The 21,979-nt window shown below is 37.4% G+C and overlaps 1 protein-coding gene across 1 annotated transcript; it reads left to right on the forward strand.

Annotated features, from left to right (window-relative positions):
- The first annotated feature begins 822 nt into the window (after window positions 1-822).
- On the forward strand, window positions 823-21,954 carry vars1 (valyl-tRNA synthetase 1). Its single transcript, XM_082149859.1, has 31 exons — window positions 823-910; window positions 1,566-1,910; window positions 2,282-2,425; window positions 3,112-3,319; window positions 3,538-3,653; window positions 3,770-3,845; window positions 3,939-4,039; window positions 4,964-5,091; window positions 5,321-5,485; window positions 5,583-5,664; window positions 5,797-5,916; window positions 6,517-6,625; window positions 6,708-6,796; window positions 6,886-6,976; window positions 7,072-7,196; window positions 7,287-7,390; window positions 11,123-11,281; window positions 11,358-11,448; window positions 11,544-11,649; window positions 11,773-11,843; window positions 12,458-12,583; window positions 13,643-13,747; window positions 13,869-13,937; window positions 14,044-14,122; window positions 16,257-16,384; window positions 16,533-16,688; window positions 16,842-17,060; window positions 18,810-18,921; window positions 20,985-21,163; window positions 21,482-21,631; window positions 21,731-21,954. Exons 2-31 carry the CDS (start codon window positions 1,566-1,568, stop codon window positions 21,797-21,799), a joined length of 3,822 nt encoding a protein of 1,273 aa, XP_082005985.1. The 5' UTR covers window positions 823-910; the 3' UTR covers window positions 21,800-21,954.
- Window positions 21,955-21,979: the final 25 nt, after the last annotated feature.

Raw genomic sequence — 21,979 nt, forward strand, 5'->3', positions numbered from 1 at the left:
AATAGCACCTGGCTGTGCATAATGCTTTATAATGAACAGCCATTATAAAGTGGAACCTTTATGAAGTGATAAAAAAAGAAGTATGTATGCAGGCCTAATCTTAACGTACAAACATTGTGCCAAATACAAATTTGTAACATTTAACTGTAGACATACATTTTCCAATCTTGGTTATTTAAGTCAGGGTTTTTCTGCCATAGACCCCAAATATGACCATCCTCGTGTGAGGGACCCTCATTTAAAAAATAAAAGGTATAGCCTATATATATATATATATATATATATATATATATATATATATATATATACATACATATACATTCTTGAATAGAGACTGTGAAATTAATATAAATATGTCTAAAACATTATTTGGAAAATATATAGTTTCCATGAAGTTTACTCATTTATGCTACCTATTTACTCAAGCATTTAAATTTTTTTGGGGGGGTTTTGTTTATTTACTCATGCATTTATTTTTATCTTATTTTTATTATTTATTTATTTAAAAAATGTTTACAGTTTTTTCCTGAACTTTTCCATGGACTGCTAACGCTCTCTTGTGGCCCCTTGAAGGTCCCTGGAAAAAAAAGATAATTTATATTCATAAATAATTGTCATAATTCATAATTAATCCATAATTTAATTCGTAAACTGCATATCAAGGCAAGGCAACATTTTCAGTGCTTGCATCATAACGTTCAGTGTTTGATGTTATTGCCATAGACTGTAAAAAAAAAAGGTTATTATGGTTCGTTAGCGCCTCTATCGGGCACTTTAGTCTGTTTACACGTTTATTGCGTCAGACGGATGCGCTTTACGACGGTTATTATGACTTTACGGTAGCGCCTGTGAAGCACTGGAGTCTGTGTGCATGCTGGATTTAGGCTGACGTTTCCCTTGCTGCATACAGGTGAGTTATTAATGATCTTCAGTGAGACTTCAAATACAGATGCTGCCGTATATGTGCTGATCAATAAATCTAAAAGTTTGCATGTCTTATATGTGATTTCTTGACTTTAGTAGTCATAGCTCTGCTAAAATGAACAGATCATGCGTTTAGCCAATTAGCCGGTCTATCTTTAGACTTCAAATCTCTCAAGTTATTATTGAAGCATTACATTGTAATGTAAATACAAAAAGGTTACTGAGTAAAAGAGTTTATTGCGATCTTGAAATGAATAAAATTATTTAAATCTTAAATCAGTGAGATCATATTCAGAAAATAATCTGACTGACACTAATATTGTAAAGTTCAGTTTATTTGTCATTTGAACAGTTTACATAAATGTATGACGAGGCTCAGATCACAAAAGTAGCTGTAACTGTAAATCTTAAAAGTGTTGTTTATTGACAGAGAATATTGAAAACTGAATCTGACACTTTTGCTTTCATTTATGTATTGAAGCGCAAACGATATGAGGTTTTCAATGACATATATCTATCATAAAGTTTAATAATAGTCATTGTGACATGCACAAAACTGCAGAAATGAAAGAGATGCTCATTACACATTATTCACTCGTTTTGTGAATTACTTATTGACATGACCCATATCTCTCTGTCAGATGGACACTCTTTACATCTCTTCACACCCTGATGACTTCAGGAGTTTGCTACCCTTGATCGCTGCTGAATTCTGTCGATCTCCTCCACGACTAGTCCATGGGGACCCTCCGGCTGAGGTGGGCAGGTCTCGTCCTGCACTGGTCTTAGAGGGTGTGGGTGGCACGGTGCTCACCGGTGCCAATGCTGTGAGCTGGTACCTGGCAGCGGCGGGCAAACGGACAGGCAGCGATAAGAAACAGGAAAGTCAGGTCTGGCAATGGCTGAGCTTTGCTGAGAATGAACTGATGCCTGTGGCCTGCTCTGTGGCATTCCCTCTGCTGGGGATCATGGGAGTTGATAAGAAGGTATGACTTTTGTGTGTGCCTTTATGGTCTGACTATCTGTGTGTCATGTGTTGATTGATAGGCATCACTGAGTGTCCGGCTCCTCATTTTTAGACCTTTTTAAGTGAAAGAGACATACTCTGAATTTGACCCAGTGAGTAGTGAACACACACACTGCAAACTGTGGGCACACACACCGGGAGCAGCTATTTTGCTGTGGCGCCCGGGGAGTGATTGGGGGTTAGGTACCTTGCTCAAGAACGTTTCCTGCCGGTATTGAGAATTGAACCCACAACCTTCTCTTACCAGTAGGCCTCGAATGCCCCTGTATTTTTATTTTTCTAAACTGTTCCTGGGTGAGAAGCTGCACTAACTTACATTTTTAATTTTAGCTTCTGCAGAGTTCCAGAGCGGAGCTGCTGCGTGTTCTCAAAGCTCTAGATGAGACTCTAGCACCGCGGACATTCCTGGTAGGAGAGGGTGTGACTCTGGCTGATATGGCTGTTGCTATGGCTGCACTGCTGCCATTCAAATATGTGAGTGCACATCTGTGATCTTAAACCATTTGAACTCTTTTATCATGACGGCTTGCATTAATAAAAGGGACAATTCACACACAAAAAAATTCTGTTATAATTTACTTACCTTCGTGTCGTTCCATACATGGCTGACTTACTTCTGTGGAACATCATAGAAGATATTTTGAAGAATGTTTCAGCTGTTTTTATTCATACAATGAAAGTCAGCGGGGTCCAAAAACAATGTTGCATGCCATTGACTTTCATAGTGTGGATAAAAAACTAAATATTTTTTCAAAATATCTTCTTTTGTGCTTCACAGAAGAAAGTAAGTCGCACAGATAGGTGTTATTTTAGTATTATTTATGCACTGTTATGGTATTTATCAATATTGTGAATAAGCTTTACTTCTATATGGCATTCATATATTTTTGTTTCAATTTTAGTACTTCAGTTTAAACTTATTTATTTCATTTAGTTGCCAGTTAAGGCAACTTTTTTAACTTTAAAAGTAATTTTTTAAAAATGTAATATTTTTTATTTTATTTCAACTTTATTTCAATAGTTTTTTGTTCTAGTTTTTAGTTAACAAAAACAACACTGGTACACATTTTGAATGACATGAGCGTGAGTAAATGATTTTTGGAACTGCTTCAACTTTCAGTTGCTGTAATTGATCGCTCATTATAGTACTTTTGTTTAAGGTATTGGAGCCTGCAGACAGGAAGTCATTGGTGAATGTGACCAGATGGTTTAATACCTGTGTGAACCAGCCACAATTCCTGAAGGTGTTGGGTAAAATCTCACTGTGTGAGAAAATGGTGCCCGTGACCCCCAAACCCAGCGCTGCCGCCAATGCCACATCAACTGCTGCTTCTGACGCTGCTACACCAGACAGCACACCTGGTAACGGTAAGGATGTGTGTATTTGGAAGTTGTTGCTTTTTTTAATTACTTTAGAAATGTGTCATAGCGTTTTGAGGGTATTTTAAGACCATTAAAAACTAGTGAATTAAAACAGCTCACATGATCTTTCAGATAGACTTTAGAAAATCAGAGTCTGAAAGCATTTTAGAAGTCTATGTTGCCCATGAATAATTAGTGTGTCCTCTTGTCCTTGTGATTCTCAGGTCCTCCTAAGACAGAGGCTCAGCTGAAGAAAGAGGCCAAGAAGCGAGAAAAGCTGGAGAAGTTTCAACAAAAGAAAGAGATTGAGGAGAAGAAGAAGATGCAGCCTCAGACTGAGGTAGAGCGATGAATCTCAGCATATTATTCTCTCATTGACATCGACACAAGCAGAGATAGAAAGAAAGCAGAACGCAGAACTTGCCATATTGTTTATTCTTCTATCCCCTCCAATAGAAAAAGGCCAAACCTGAGAAGAAGGAACTGGGTGTGATTAGCTACAACATACCCACGCCTTCTGGAGAGAAAAAAGGTGTGCTTTTGCTTCCATTAGCAGGAATTGTAATTTTCTTTATTTGTCACGCACCCATCTAATCATTTATGTGTCTCTCTTCATGCGTCTCAGATGTCCTGAGTCCTCTGCCCGATTCTTACAGTCCTCAGTATGTGGAAGCGGCCTGGTACCCCTGGTGGGAGAAACAGGGATTTTTCAAGCCTGAATATGGGGTATGACATGAAAATCATAATGTATTTTTATACTTTAATACAATAAACACTGTAGGTACACCACCAAAATGTAGTGTACAAATGTTTATATATCAAATTTTTATATATTTTTAAGAAGTCAATACTTTTATTCAGCAAGTATGCATTAAATTGATCAAAGATGACAGTAAAGACATTTACAGTCAAAAGATTTGTATTTCAAATAAATGCTGTTCTTATGAACTTTCTGTTCAACAATAGTAATAAAAATACACAGAAAAAACATTTAAGAGCAACCAAAAAAAAAAAAGACAAAATTACATATTAAAAGCCAAAGAGAAAAGTTTAGTTTTAAGACAAGATTTGAATTCAGATAGAGAGGAAGCCATTCTAATACAATTAGGAAGATTGTTCCAAAGAGTGGGGCCAGGCTCTATTACCCCTCGTCTTTAGGCGGGTTCTGGGGATCTTAAGGAGGAATTTGCCGTCCGATCTTAGTCCTCTCATGGGAGTGTAGGGATGTAGTAACTTAGTCAGATAAGAAGGTGCTAGATTATTTATTGATGTATACACAAGGAGTAAGATTTTGTACTCGATTCTGTAATGAGTAGGCAAATAGAAATGTTTCTTGAGCAGCAGATCAGCATATTAGAATGATTTCTGAAGCATCATGTGACACAAGACTGGAGTAATGATGCTGAAAACTCAGCTTTTACATCACAGGAATAAATTACATTTGAAAATATATTAAAATAGAAAACAGTTATTTTAAATTGTAGTGATATTGCACAATATTAGTGTTTTTACTGTATTTTTGATCAAATAAATGCGGCCTTGGTGAGCATAAGAGACTTCTTTCCAAAACGCTAAAAAATCTTACCGACCCCAAACTTTTGAACGATAGTGTATATTCATTAAATGATATTTCTACTGTTTATTATCCAGAGAAAGAATGTAAGTGAGCCAAACCCACGTGGCGTGTTCATGATGTGTATTCCTCCACCTAATGTGACGGGATCCCTCCACCTTGGTCACGCCTTGACCAATGCAATTCAGGACTCCCTGACAAGATGGTAACCGGTTATAATTGTTATATATAATTAATGTAATGTTATTTTAGCTGTAATAAAAACAATTAGACAAGCATATAAAAGTCAAGACGAGACACTTTGTGGCTGATTGTTAATGTTTGGATATGGTTGGATGAAGATTTGAAATGGTCATTTATGATATGGAGCCTATGACATCATGTGTCAGAAATAATATGTTTGATTGTTGGTTTGCTTTAATGTGTTAATGCAGGCACAGGATGAGAGGAGAGACCACTCTGTGGAATCCCGGCTGTGATCATGCTGGTATCGCCACACAGGTGGTGGTGGAGAAGAAACTGATGAGAGAGCGAAAGATGACCAGACATGATCTCGGGAGAGAGAAATTCATCCAGGAGGTCTGGAAGTGGAAGAACGAGTGAGTGTGTGAGGTTGAGGAGAATTCTAAGATCATTAAATAATTGATTTAACTCCAATTATATGAACAAATTTGTCTTCCTTTTGGCGTCGAACAGAAAGGGAGATCGCATCTATCATCAGCTGAAGAAGCTGGGCTCCTCTCTGGACTGGGACAGAGCTTGTTTTACCATGGATACTGTGAGTACAATGCACAAAAACCCAACCCAGGTGTTAAATGACAGCCAAAAATTATTTTGCTAAGCTTTAAAGTGTCGCTATTTAATAATGGATAATCAGTTTTTAATCATGTGTAATACTGTCTGCTTGCAGAAACTGTCGTTTGCGGTCCAGGAGGCATTTATACGTATGCATGAGGAAGGTGTGATTTACAGGAGCAAGAGACTCGTCAACTGGTCCTGCACCCTCAACTCCGCCATCTCTGACATAGAGGTACATTCATATCAAATGTGGAGCCAGTTTTGGGGTCAAGAATTTTTTTTTTTAATGAATGAAATGAATACTATTAATTAGCAAGGATACATTAAATTGATCAAAAGTGACAGTAAAGACTTTTATTATTATCATGGTTTTTACAAAAATGTTAAGTAGCACAACTGTTTTTAACATTGAAAATAAAAATAATAAATATTTCTTCAGCAGCAAATTGTCATACAATGATTTCTGAAGGATCATGTGACACTGAAGATGAGTAATGGTGCTTAAAATTCAGCTTCGCCATCATAGGAATAAATAATGTTTTTAAATTATATTAATAGAAAACTTATTTTAACACTATTCACAATATTACTGTTTAACTGTATTTTTGATCAAATAAATGCAGTGTGACCGCAACAGAGTTTTTTTTTTTTTTATAACATTCATAAAATTGAGTTTTAAACTCTCCAAACACAGTAAAAGCTAGTCTGAGAAAATATATCCATACATTTTTTGACAGTTTAACTACATTTATGTCGGAAAGTAGCAGATGACAGAAGTTACAGTCTCAGAGTCTCTGTTTTCTGAGGTCACCTGATGAATGTTGTGTTCTAGGTCGATAAAAAGGAGCTGACAGGGCGAACCCTTCTTCCTGTGCCGGGTTATAAGGAAAAAGTCGAGTTTGGCGTGCTGGTGTCTTTCTCTTACAAGATTGAAGGATCAGGTGAGGGTTGTGTCTGGATAAATGAGGTTAGAAGTACTGACAAGACATACAGAGGTTTATAAAATGTAATGTTCTCCTGTAGATGAGGAGGTGGTAGTGGCCACCACACGTATTGAGACCATGCTTGGAGACACGGCTGTGGCCGTCCACCCTAATGACCCCAGATATCAGGTGATGCCAACGTTTCCTTTTCATAACTCTGGTGTTTGAGAAATGGTCTTGAGAATGTGTTTGAGTTAAATCAACTCTTTACTATCCAGCATCTCAAAGGAAAGATGGTCGTTCACCCATTCTGTGACAGAAAGATGCCCATCGTGTTTGATGACTTCGTTGATATGAACTTTGGAACAGGTAATAAATGTTACAAGGACAGAAATGTATATTTTCTGTAAGTTTGTCTTTCTTCTGGGTCCGTGTGCAGTTTACAGTGGAGTGTTGTTGTACAGGTGCTGTGAAGATCACTCCTGCTCATGACCATAATGATTATGAGGTGGGAGAGAGACACAAACTGGCCTTCATCAACATCCTGGATGAAAATGGTCTACTAATCAATGTTCCTCCTCCATTCCTGGTAGGCACACACACATTGTGATATCTTTGACCCTGTTCACACCAGGTATTATTTTTAATCTCGTCATAAATATGATCTCTGGTGTTTTAGGGGGTGAAGCGCTTTGAGGCGAGGAAAACTGTGCTCCAGGCTCTGAAAGATAGAGGCCAGTTTAAGGAGGTCAAAGACAATCCGATGGTGGTGCCCGTCTGCAGGTTAGACACTAACTTCCTCTTAACTCCTTAACTTTCAGTTGTTTTCAGCTGGTGGATCGCTGGTCTGGTCTGATAAGGTTGTGTAAAGCAGGGAAAAATCAATGCTTAAATCTGAAATAATTTACTAAATGAACCTTACATTCCCAGAAAGTGTCATGTAGCTGGCAAAACTTTATTTGCAATGATTTATAATAAATAATTTGCTTATTTAAAGTAGGGATGCACCGATACCACTTTTTCCAGACCGAGTCCGATACCGATAATTTAATTTTTGGTACTCGCCGATACCGTAACCGATACCTGTATTTTTAATTTTCAATTCATTTTTAATTCATGCATTTGTAATTTTTTTAATGTATTGGTAGAGAAACCAAAAGCATATCAATCATATTAGTTGTTTATTAAATTTAAACTTAATTTGTTCATCAACTATATATTTAATGCACTGCATATTCATTACTGTATAAATTAAATATAGATGGATCTTTTGGTAAAGTTAAAAAAAGGTAGCCTATTTAGTCAAGAGCAGTGAGTATTTTATTTGTCCTTTGTTTGATTAACATTAAAACACAGCAGCAGATTAATTAAACTGCTGCACCTTTAAGACCGAACGCACGGACCCCATTTGAATTATACAAGAGACAATTTACTGTCTACGTTCACTTGAGATATAACAGACTTTGTTTACTAGGATACTCGCCAACAGTGAAAAATGAATTCATCCATACAAGCGCAAGACGTGAAAGACTTCCATTCAGTATCAGTCTGAGGCGATGGTTTTCGGGGCGCGCGCTTTGGATGTTTGAAGTTCATGTAACTTCTTGACCTGCAAATGTCCTGTAATAATGTAGGCAACCACTCGTTAAACATAAATAAGGTAACAGTTCATGTTTTACATCCTGTACATATACGATTTAGTTTTAATCCAAATAACACGTGCTGAGTGAACGATCAGCAATCGAGAGCGTTCAACAGAAGTGCTCTCTCTCTCTCTCTCTCTCTCTCTCTCTCTCTCTCTCTCTCTCTCTCTCTCTCTCTCTCTCTCTCTCTCTCTCTCTCTCTGGTCAGTTAACGTTAATAATAAGCTACATGCCTCGTTTTACTTTCTTTGCCATTGACATCCGACTGAACTACAAACTTTCCACTGACGTCTGATGCGCTCGACCAGCTTGCGCGTCTATGCCGCTTGCGCGCTCTATCCACTGCGTGTTTTTCTCTTATCAGCTCGCGCACCACAGGCGTTACTATATTCTGTTTAATATTTCACTAATAAGATATATTTACCTCATAGACAGCCTTCTTTTTTTATCCCCATGTCAGTGTTTCTTTGTCTGGACACAAACACCGTACACACGCTGCCTGGTATCGGTTGTTGGTATCGGGGCATGAGTACAAGTACGAGTACATGAGCTCAGTATCGGCCCGATACCCGATACTGGTATCGGTATCGGTGCATCCCTAATTTAAAGTAACTTGATAACTTTCACAGCCAGTGATAACCAAACATGTTGTCTATCACCAGATGTGAACCGCAGGTAAAGTGCCTCCTAGTGGAATAACAAAGAAATTAACAATGAAAGATCCACTGTTGAAAATGGAGGAATATTTAAAAAAAATTTGTGGAGAGGAAGAAATAATTCTTTTTCATTTCCTTTTTTTGTATGAACACCCAGAATATGCGTATTATGGAGATGCCAATGTGGTCGGTTTGCCTGACGTCTCCTTTTCCTTAGACAATAAAATAATATTCAAACCAATCTTTTTTAACTATAAATGAAAAAAAAAGTACTTTTTTTTTTTTTTTTTTTACATTTGAAGAGTTCAGATGCAAAAGCCTCTAAGTGCCATCTGACATTTTCTTCTAGAATGATAATTTTTTTTCAAGCTTGTATATTTAAGTTCAGTAATTATGACCTCCGCTAGCGTAGCTAGCGAAAGCGGTCATATAGGGATTGTCAAAGTTTTTTTTTCTTTTTTTTCCCCCGTCATCTACTGAATTTTTCGTCAACGATACCAGGGACACCGAAACACGGGGGAACATGAAATTTGGTGGGCATGTAGCCCCACTAGACTTTTACGGAAAAATTTCGTTTGGTCCCCGGGGGCCACTCCCCCCCCGCGCTGGGCCCCCCCAAACCCAAAAAATGCAGTTTTTCCTAAATAACTACCTGAACCGTGGCACCGAGGATGAAGAAATTTTTATGGTATGTTGGTCTTAAGGGCCCACATCAACCTAGCCCATAATCACTCATTTGTGATTTGCGCCCCTCCCATAAAAAATGAAAATGCAATATTATTCTGCTTTAATCGCCCCTATCTTCTGTTGAGATGTTCAGAACTGCACCATATTTCATGTGTATGATTAACTTGACATCCTCTGGGAGTATGCTAAGTTTCGTAGAATTTCATCCATGGGGGGGTATAAAATAAATTCATTTATGTGCACATTTAGTGACTGTACACTCATCGGCCTGTAGATGGTGCTGTTGAGCGAAGGGTTGCTGGTTTAGGATGATACTGTCACACACACACATGCAGGAATACAGACAAACGCAAGCATGCACACACGCACAGACACACACCCATACACACACATACAAATCCACATGCACAGACACACACACACAAACACACACGCGCACACACATGTACACACACACACACACACACACACACACACACACACACACACACACACACACACACACACACACACACAGACACACACATACACAAACACACACACATACACAGACATGCACATACTACTACTTTTTTTAGGTATATACATAAACACACAATACAGCCAAATTGCTCCACGGCATTTATTTTTGTGGAAAGCCAGTGCAGGCCTGAGCGGCGGTCATATTTTGTACCGCCATGCGGTACATCTAGTTTCACTTAAATGGCAATGAAAATGACTTTTGAATTAATTCAAAACAATGACAATGAATTGTCATTTAAGTGAAATTACTGAACTTAAATATACGAGCTTGATAAAAATAATCATTCTAGAAGAAAATTCCAGATGGCACTTAGAGGCTTTTGCATCTGAACTCTTCATTTGTTTATATTGTATTTTAATTTATTACTATAATTTGTGTCAAATTTTTTTGTGCGGTACGAGAGCATGAAACTATTGTAATTTAATACTGTACAGTAAACAGTTCTCATACTTGATGTCCAAAGTAAAATCTGGGTCCTGAAGCCAAACCACATGAGAAGCACCGCTTTGATCTTTGCAGAAGTGCCATCTAATCTTGGAATAGACCTTTAAAGTCGGCATGAAACAGAAGTTGCAGTAGTCTTTTCTTCCCTATTGTGATGTTTATCCAAGTGAAACGGCTTATCGAACAAGAAAAAAATGTGGTGCAGTATTTTTCGGGATCAAGTATTGATTAGATCGTTGGATGGTTGTGCTTTGCTATTGCTGTGATCTCATGTGAGTGACAGGTTGTCCCCTCCTTGTGCCAGTAAACACATCATTAGCGAAGAGTAGAGGTGTCGTTTCAAGAGGAAGGGGAAGTTATCATGATTCAAAGATCATGAGGGCACTTGAATGAATAAAAAAATAATGATGCATACATACCGATAAATAATTTATAAGCACTGCAATATTACATAAAAAATAAGAATTATTCGTCCATTTTGATTTCATGGTGACTTTAATTCCATTACAGCTGTTATGTTTACATGTACAAAGCAATTGATGAGTGTTTGTGTGTTTCTCAGCCGCTCTAAGGACATAGTGGAGCCTCTGCTGAAGCCTCAGTGGTACGTGGACTGCAGAGAGATGGGAAAGCAGGCTGCAGATGTCGTCAGAAACGGAGAGCTCAAGATCATCCCTGACCACCACCTCAAAACCTGGTTCAACTGGATGGACAACATCAGGTGACCCATCTATTTCAGCTCAGACGTTTTCTGCTGGAGTCACCGTGTGTGTGTAGTAACACTTTTTGGGTATCAGGGACTGGTGCATCTCACGGCAGTTGTGGTGGGGCCACAGGATACCAGCGTACTTTGTGACTGTGAATGATTCGTCAGTCAAACAAGGCGAGGTGAGCAGAGACACAGGAAAATGCAGCCTGCTGTATGTGCTGTGGATACACAGGGATGCTGGGAATTAAGATACTGTATTGTTGCATGCTTTTAGGATGTGGACGGACATTATTGGGTCAGCGGGAGATCTGAGGAGGAAGCCAGAGAAAAAGCTGCCAAACGCTTCAATGTCACTGCAGACAAAATCTCTCTACGCCAGGGTGCGAATCAAACATACACTTGCTCTCATTACCACTGAGTCATTTTATCCTCCTGTTTTGTTCATGTCAGTTTTTACCCTCTGGCATCAATAAAGCATCTTTCTGTCTGTCTGTTTGTTTCAGATGAAGATGTGTTGGACACTTGGTTCTCCTCAGGGATCTTCCCCTTCTCCATCTTTGGCTGGCCCAATGAGGTCAGATATTAATACAGAACACACACACACACACACACACACACACACACACACACACACACACACACACACACACACACACACACACACAGACAGCATGCATTCAAGACTGTAGTGGCAATATTTAGTGTAAACTAATATGTGTGTGTGTGTAGGGCTGATCTTTTCTTGTCTAACCAGATTTTTCTTCATTTATTGATTGTATTGTTTATTTGATTTTATTGTTGTTTTATTATTTTACATTATAATATTTTTTTATTTTATAATATTTGTATATTACTTGTATAATACCAGATTGATTTTTTTATTTAATTTAATTTGTTTTTTAAATATATCTAATTATAAAAATTGAATTTACTTCCTATTTTTGTTTTTATATAATATATGTATAAAACATGAAATATTCTAATTACATTTCTTATTATATATTATGACTGAATACACATTATATAATGCAATTATGTCAGTCAATGTTTTCAATGAAAGTTATTATAAAGTGTTATAGAGAAAGTCTATGTTCTTTATGTCCCTGGAACATTTTTTTTATTGTTTTTATTCAATAATATATACAGAGGCTGCAGTGATTAAGTAATTTTGCAATATTTGTGTGTTAGTCAGAGGACCTGAGAGTCTTCTACCCAGGAACACTGTTAGAGACAGGCCACGATATCCTGTTCTTCTGGGTGGCTCGTATGGTCATGATGGGCCTCAAACTTACTGGAAAACTACCTTTCAAAGAGGTGGGTGTTTTGAGGTTTTTAATATATATTAGGGGTGTCCCCGACTATGGATTTTCATAGTCGAATCAGAATCGTCAACTCTTGCCTATAGTCGACAAAAAATCCAGTCTTTCACTCTGTCTGTGTCCGTTGGAGTCTTTTCAAATTGTGCGCGCGGATAAAATACATTCTAAAACACTTAACGTGAAAAACATTTACGGCTTAATCTCCTAAAATAGTTTAATTAAAATATCAAATTATGCAAAGAAAACGCTTTACTATAGGAGGAACGCATTGCGTTCATATTCTGGGTTAATCTGCTTATCTGCACATAGTATGGTTTCTTAATAAAGTGTGTACTGTGTACATACATTAAGCCACGTTAAAGTGCCTTTTAAGCGTTTTAAAAGCTTTTTTCACGTTAAGCATTTTAGAATGTCCTGTGGAAAACCAACTTGTTAACGTTGGCCGGCAGAAGTGCGATCATGGTTTTCCTGATGCTAAATCCAGCCTTGGAGAATATCCTTTCTGATGGTGTACATCCACACTTTAGATTTTCTTATCCCAGACATTGTTAAAGATTTAAATCCTTGCTGCCAAGACGCTCACGTGGTGTCACGGGGTGTTTGGATTTATTCACGCACGTTAAAAAATATTTATTAAAAGCTTCTTTCTTTGCACATTTTTATATACAGCATTATCATAATAGGCTGAATATTAAAGTATTGACAGAAAACCGGTAGTTCTATGTGAAATCAGACATTGAGCGCCCTCATACAGCCAAAGTGGCATGATCCTCGTTTCATAACACCTCTGCGAAGATTCGACCGTGAGATTGGTAGTCGAATCAGGCTCCTCCTATCGAAGCATCGAATCTTCGACTATTCGGGGGCACCCCCGATATTATATTGTATATTGTATATTGTATGTTTTATATTTAGAGCTTCTGGACCTGCAAAATTTAAAAGTGTTTAAAAGAGTTTCTAACAGACTGTTAAACTTCCACTTAGATGTATCAGCATGTGCCAATTCATTCAAAGCTTGTGTAACTTGTGGTGTAAATCTGGTGTGTTTTTTCAGGTGTACCTGCATGCAGTGGTACGTGATGCCCATGGCAGGAAAATGAGCAAGTCTCTCGGTAACGTCATCGACCCTCTGGACGTCATCACTGGCATTTCACTGGAGGTAGCTAAACTACTGACTCTTACATTAACACCATGTGGCTACATAAGGTGTCGTTGCACAAAATTAATTTGAGGTGTGTGTGTGTGTGTGTGTGTGTGTGTGTGTGTGTGTGTGTGTGTAGGGTCTTCACGGTCAACTAATAGACAGTAATCTAGATCCTCTGGAGATTGAGAAGGCCAAACAGGGACAGGTATAACCAGTTTTCTATGAGCTCCTGTAATCTATTGTTATTGTACCTTTTAGCTGTTGCTATGTTTTTCTATTACATTCTGTTTGTGTATGTGTCCGCTCTCTAGAAATCCGACTATCCCAGTGGAATTCCAGAATGCGGGACTGACGCGCTCAGATTTGCTCTATGTGCTTATACTGGTCAAGGTAATAAAAAAATATCGAAAGCATATCTACATTGACCTGTCAGTTATTGTAGTAGACAAAAAGTACAAATATTATCATAAAAGCCCCGATAAACTCACGGCAAAGTTCTTTTTCATTCTTTGCTCAGGGGTAAAACGTAGATCGAAATGCCTTTGCTGGGATTTACTGTTAGTGAACTTCCCGATGCCGCCCATGTAGCTGGGAGCAGTGTTTAGATGAATATGTAAATGTGTGTTGCATGCTTTCCTCTCAATAACAAAATAAATGTAAAATCATCATTGACAAACCTGTATTGATATACCACAGTGATGCGCGGGTCAATGTATAAACAATCCGCACCCGACCGACGTTTTCAACTAACCCGCCCGCAACTCGGACCGCAAAAAAAAAGAAGAAAATATTGTACCCGACCCGCTTCCTGGCCCGCATTTTTTAAAAGTAGTAAATACATAGCAAGAAGTACACATGACAAAGCCAGCACTTTGGTCATCATCTTTCATTATTTCGGCAAATGTCCCCCACACTTTGCTCTTTCTGTTTGTGTATTTGCGGAGCTTCCACTCCCCAGTCTTCACCTTTTCTCTTGCCGCCATCTCTACCTGCAGACTGAGCTCGTGCGTCATCTTCGCGCCAGTTATTCAGCCAATAAAGTGTAGGCCTATGTATTTCATAGAAAATTGCATGTGAGCGGAGTGGAGCGGGAGCGAGCGGGCGGATCTTGGACAGAGCGCAGAGCGGCATTTTTAAAAGGATGGAGCGTCGCCCTATTTCCCGCTCCAATTTCGCTCCGCGCACACCAAGATTCTGAAGCATGCTCAGTCAAGCCTGACTCAGGCTACTGTTGATGACTGCAAGATGGATTCTATTTTCAGTCAAAACTCGGCTCAATAATGGAGTTCAAAAAGTAGGCTACTTCAAAAAGGAAAATAAGAAGTCATACAGGTGTACTATAATATAAAACTAACTATAATGTGGTAGAAGAAAACGAATGTGGAGACATCGTTTCAGTCAGTAAAGATTCATTTTGGAATCTAAAAAGACATCTCTCGAAAACATGCAGTGTGCTATGTGAACACGCTGGGAAGAAAGCAAAACGTTAGCAAATTGAATAGGCCTACGGTAACTTGTAACAAAGTGTAAATTAAATATAGCGTAATATTCAAACAATTGATACAAGCCCATTTAAATTTTAATCCTGCGCGCTGCGCAAAAGTTCAGTTATAAGAATGTTGGCCCAATAGTTAATTTAGCCTACTTTTAAACTTTTTTTTTTTTTTTACTTTTTTACGTTTCTTATAAAACGTTTATGTATATTTTTGTTTATATACATTTTATTTATATTATTAGGCCCATTTATTCGTTATATTTTACAACAGTTTGTGTGTACAATGGATATACGCCCATTTCAATTTTAATCGTGCGCGTTGCGCAAAAGTTAACTTATCAAAATTCTGGCCTAATAGTAAATTTACTTTTAAAATTTTTATGTAGGCTATATTTTTGTTTATATAATTGTTATTTATATTATTAGGCCCATTTATTCGTTTAATTTTACAGGACTTTGTGTAGGCTATATTCCTTCTTACATAGGCCTAATTTTTTATTTGAAATAAAACATTTCTATTTGAAAAATGTTGTTGTTGCTCATTAGTTCTTTAGGAGGTAAGGCTGTGGTCTAAGCTAACAGTGATATAGGCTACATGTAGATTTTTTTTCCTTTTTTGGAGCGAGCGAGCGGGGGGCGATTTGAGTGGAGCGGCCTGATGTAGCTTTGAGCCGGGGAGCGGAGGGGTGGACAGTTCCGTGAGCGATGAGCGGAGATTCTCACCGCTCCACTCCGCTCATATGCTCTCTAGTACTATATAAATTACAAAGGTTTAATTGGCATCTTTATTTCAAACGACCCGACCGACCGCGACCCGAATATCATTAAAAATATTTGTGGATGACTCGTAACCGCGGGTGACCGCGGGTGACCGCAGGCACCCGCTCATTTCGGATCAACCCGCGCATCACTGATATACCAGTATTCTGAATATTTGGGTGGATGATAATAATAATAATAATAATTAATAACAATAAAACATGTCCTGATAAAGTATTACTTTGTGCTTTTTCTGTTTATTTCTCCCAGGCCGAGACATTAATCTGGACGTGAACAGGATTCTGGGATACAGGCATTTCTGTAACAAGCTGTGGAACGCAGTGAAGTTTGCCATGAGGACACTGGGAGAGGGATTTGTTCCCTGCCAAAAAGCTCAGGTGAGAGAAAGAGATGGACAGGTGGAGGTGATGGATAGATGGACGATGTGTCAGGAGTCAGGACATTGTGAAAAACACACTTTGTGGTGTATTGTGGGTTTATTTCCCTCTAAGTTAATTTCTAAACACGTGATTCTGTGTCTCTCAGCTGTGTGGCAGTGAAAGTGTGTCCGATCGCTGGATTCTGTCCCGTCTGAGTGCAGCAGTAGCGCAGTGTGATAACGGATTCCAGGCCTACGATTTTCCGACAATCACCACTGCCATTTACAATTTCTGGCTGTACGAGCTCTGTGATGTTTATCTGGTAATGAATACACACACCACCTACACACAATTGCTTTTGACCTCTTCATTTGTATATTTAATTTGGTCTCTGGACACATTTCTAAATAAGCTTTAGAGTTTTGTTGAAAAGTTTAACTTTGAGATGTTTTTTTTTCTTTTTCTGCTCATATAGGAAAGTGTGAAGCCGGTGTTGAGCAGGACAGATTCAGAAGGGCAGAAACAGGCAGACATCTGCAGACAGACTCTCTACACCTGTCTGGAGGTGGGACTCCGCCTCCTGTCTCCTATCATGCCTTTTGTTTCTGAAGAGCTCTTCCAGCGGTTGCCAAGGAGACGGTCTCAGGACAGCCCCCCCAGCATCAGTGTCACACCTTATCCAGACTCTTCAGAGGTGAGCAGGGGTGACCAAATGTAGGGCTGCACGATGAATCGAAATACAACCGAAATCGTGAAATGACTTAGTGCAGTGCTTCCCAAACTGGGATATGTGGCGTGGACAAAATGCTGAGTTTTGCCATTCATTTAATTCTACCCCACCTTATTATAACTTCAAAACCGTGCATGTATTTCTAACAGGCAAAATGCCATAAAAGGTCAAATAGATGACATCCAATCATATTACCTCATCTTTTTCAGTCAAAACTGACTGCATCCACACAAGCAGTGAGCATATGATAGGTTTGCCTGAACAGTTTGCCTGTCACACTCGCGACAATGTACCTTTGTAAAAGTGGGAATTTAGCACTTATTAGCATGAAGAAAAAATATAGACCCAGACTGTGCATAGAGGTTGATTAAGACTTGAATTCTCTTTAATACAAAAACACACCCCGTGCGAGTTCTTGTTTTTAATGTTGATCATAAATATTATACGAGCAAGAATGCAATTTTTCCCAAAAATCCACACGACTGCAAAAGTGACATTTGATTTTATACAACAGTTCAACAAACAAAAGTGTAATACTAAGTGATGTACATTTTGTACTATTTTGCTACAAAATAAGTTCCAGCGAAAGCCACAGCAGAACTGCTACACACAGCGGTGTTTCGTGAACGAATCTGCGGCTTTGAACGAATCGCGAGAGTCAATGATTCAATGACCCTTTCATAAATACAGCCACTTGCTTTGTTACTAAAAGATGAACGACTTGATGGCTCACTCGTTCAGACAGAGACTTACCGCCACCTACTGGTAGCTTCAGATTAAATAAATATATGCAGTGCTTGTTTCAGAATCAAGTTTTCTTACACGTGAGCGGCTCAATATCCGCTGATGTTTGCAGGATCTCAGAACGGTTCGGTTTGCAGGAAATGCTGCTATGCATGATCTCATCTCTGCGGGTTCTCTGCATTTGGGAAAGCAATATGCGCCAACCATCTTCCTGTACTTTTAATGAGAAGCGTTTATTTACAAAAGAGAAGCTTTAAGGCAGGACCGAGTTTGAGGAACCCTCCTTTAAGGGCTCCCTGAGGTTTTCTGTCAAAATCAAAGTTTGATGGTTTAATGTTTAAAAATGAAGTTATGACAGCCATAAATATTAGTATTGTAATTTAACAGTTGTAAAGTAAAATATAATTATTATTTTATATTGTCTTAAATACATAAAGTAAAATATTACTAATTTTATTACAAACTTTGATGATGATGATGATAATAATATTTGCTTTTGATTTTGAATATGAACTATGGAATATTTGAATATTGAATATTTGCTAATATTATTATTACTATTATTTTATAGCCATATTTGTATATAATTACAAAGTTTTGTCCAAATTGTGCAGCTCTACAAATGAGTTCAGCAAACCTGTATTATTAGACTGAATCTAATAAGAATAATTTTCTGGGCAAAAGGGGCAAAATCCCAGAGAGAACCAGCCAGAATAAAAAAAGATTGAGTTTTAGATTACAAATGCTTTATTAATAATGATATAGTCTTTGATGTACCACTATAATGAGTTCTTTGGAGAGTCTTTTCCATTGAGGGGAATGTAGTTGAATGTGAAGATGACTGGAATAAAAATAACACATTCAGAGACATAAAGTTTAAATTACATGAAGAGTGGAGAGAGGAAACCATCTGAAACAAATGCATCCTGTGTTGTTTACTAGTATAAATGGTGTTTTGTTTGTTTGTAGTTCTGTTGGCACAGCGAGGAGGTCGACCGTCAGATGGAGTTTGTCATGTCTGTGGTCAGAACCATCCGATCACTCCGGGCCGATTACAACCTGACCAAGACCCGCGCTGACTGTGAGACATCACACAGTACACTACACACTCATTTCACACTGAATAGATTCAGCTAGGGAATATTGTTGATGTGACTGATCCAAATCCAGTGCTGGTCAGTATTGGCTATTTTTCTCGATTTTTACATTTATATTACTTTGCCTTCATCTAACACTTACTGGAAGTTAATCTTTAAAATCTTGGCAGATCTCAAAATTATTATTTTGTAAAAAAAATGTTTAACTGAACATTATAATGTTGTCATGTCTAAATTAACTTGTAGCATTTAAAATTAGTGATTTTCTGGGGGGGTTTTGTTGATTTTAGACAAAACGGTGTAGAATCTTCATGTCAGCCATATACACTACTGTTCAAAAGTTTGGGGTCAGTATGATAAAAAAAAATAAAAAAAATGTGTTGATAGTAGTGTAATGCTCACCAAGATTGCATTTATTTGATAAAAAAAAACCCAGTAAAAACAGTAATATTGTAAAATATTATTACAATATAAAAGGTTTTCTGTTTTAATACCTCTTAAAATGTACTTTATTCCTGTGATGGTAAAGCTGAATTTTCAGCATCATTACTCCAGTCTTCAGTGTCACATGATCCTTCAGAAATCATTATTTTTCCAGAATTCTTTGAAGAATAGAAAGTTCAAAAGAACAGCATTTTATTTGAAATAGAAATATGTTGTATCATTTTAAATTCATTTACTGTCATTTTTGATCAATTTAATGCAACCTTGCTGAAAAAAAAGTTAATTTCTTAAAAGAATAAATATATTTCTTAAAAGAAAAAATAATCATACTGATCCCAAACATTAACGAAGTGTGTATATATATAAAAATAAAAAATAAAATCTCCTAATGCATTAAAAAAACTGTATACGCCTGGATAGCCCTGGTGGAAAGTAATGTTATAAAACTAAATTCATATGGTATCTAATTAGTAACTGAATTCATGTAAATTTTACATTTTTGAACATTTCCATGTTTATTTGTTTACAAAAAATTGAGAAATTCTTTTTTTCAAGAACGACTGCAAAATCCAGTGTAATGCAAGAAAACATATTTTTATCAGTATTTATGAGAAATTTTATTTGAATATATTTTGTATAAAATTTATAAGAACTTATAATATGAGAATTACCAGTATGAACTCCAATGACTGGATTTAATTAAATTAATTTGAAACTTATACTGCTCAAAACAGTGTACATTTATGAAACCTACATTTTCTTTTTTAACAAAACAACACCAAAACATCAGTATATTAATTTTACTTTCATATGAAAAAATGATGATGATAAACGGCTTGAATCTCTTTTTAATGCTGCAATAGTTCATCAATAGGTGGCAGCAAAGTAAAATTTTTCCTTGTCCAAACCCTCTTTCCTTTTCCATATTTAGACTGTTTGGTCTATGAACCAATAAGATTTCATTGTAGAATTGTAGAGCAAAAGCTCTACAAACACATTAAGACAATTTGTGTTTGTGATTTTAATGTAATTTCAGATTTATTGTGTGCATATGTACAAGCATGTACATAAAATGAGGAAAGAAGCTAAATGCATTTTACAGAAGTAATTTGAGACAAATCTAACGAATAGATATAAAATAAAAAAATAAAAAGCATAATTTCATGTGTAAAACCACAGTTCACTTTCAGGTCAAAACAGACCCAAAAGGTGAAACAATTTAGTTTAAATTTTGTTAAAAACATGAATGATGTGTACAAAGTTTCATCTTCATACTATGGATAAAAACTAAAAACAAATGTATGTACCTTTTCTGGGTCAAAATGGACCCAAATGTGAAATTTCTACTGTGTAAAGCCATCAATAATACATTTCTGAGACTGAAGTGTATTTGAGTTTCCAATTATGTTGCAGAACAACATTAGTAGATTCATTATAGAATCATAAGAGAGAAATGTTGGTGCATCCCTAGTCTAAACATTAACCACATCACACACACAGGTTGAGGTTTACACACAACCTACTGACCATAAATGCTATCATCACAATTTCATATTTTATTAGCAGACACAAATGTACCTCTTGTGTTCTATCTCTGTGTCAGGTTACCTGCAGTGCATAGACTCTGATACTGCGGCTCTGGTCCAGGCATACAGCCTTCAGATCCAGACACTGTCTTACTCTCAGACCGTTCACCCAGTGGTTGGAGGCGACAACACTATCCCACAAGGCTGTGCGGTGGCCATCGCCTCGGACAAATGCACTGTTCACCTCATGCTGAAGGTAAAAATGTTGTTGCGTGACGAGAATGCGTTTTCGCTTGCACTTATACACCTGAAGGGAGTTTTATTCTGGTTGTCATAATCCCCACCACAGCTTCCAAATACGATAATTAAATTAATCAGCCGGAATGAGGAGATAAAGTGAATTTAAATATGATACTCCAAAAATAACATCACCACCAGCTCAACACCCAATAATCTGGTTTGGCTTTGCATCAAAAATTCATTTCTCCCTCCTACAGAATCACATTTTAATGAGTATAATGAGCTTTCTGTGTCTGTAAACATGCCAGTTTCAAAATCCTTGTCTCCGACTCAGGGTTTGATTGACTTGGAAAAGGAGGTCACTAAACTGACGGCAAAGGAAGCGGAGCTGGAGAAACAGATGGAAAAGATGAAGGAAAAGATGAACAAGAACGACTACAAGGACAAAGTTCCTGTTAAAGTGCAGGAGGCGGATGCTGAGAAGGTAAGTAGGATGGAGGGGAAGCAATTTGTCTGAGAAAATCATCTTAAATTTGTTTTCTACTGGTCTTGAAGGAAAGTGCAACATTTTCTTTCTTTCCAGCTGAGGCAGAATGAAACAGAGCTGCAGAAAGTGAAGGAAGCCATCGAGAACTTCAGGAAAATGATGTAACCGCTCACATTTATCATGTTTTTTTAATCATCGTTTACGAACATTGAGATCCTTTCCTTTCCTTTGTTTAATGTCACTCAGTCTTGTCTACTGAACTATGTGGGGAAGCTTGAATAAAAATCAACCTTAGATTAAATATAAAAAATGGTCTCATTTGTCTAATTTAATATAGAAAGTTAA

This window comes from Leuciscus leuciscus, assembly GCF_965113295.1.
Source record: "Leuciscus leuciscus genome assembly, chromosome: 20".
Classification (NCBI taxonomy): domain Eukaryota; kingdom Metazoa; phylum Chordata; class Actinopteri; order Cypriniformes; family Leuciscidae; genus Leuciscus; species Leuciscus leuciscus.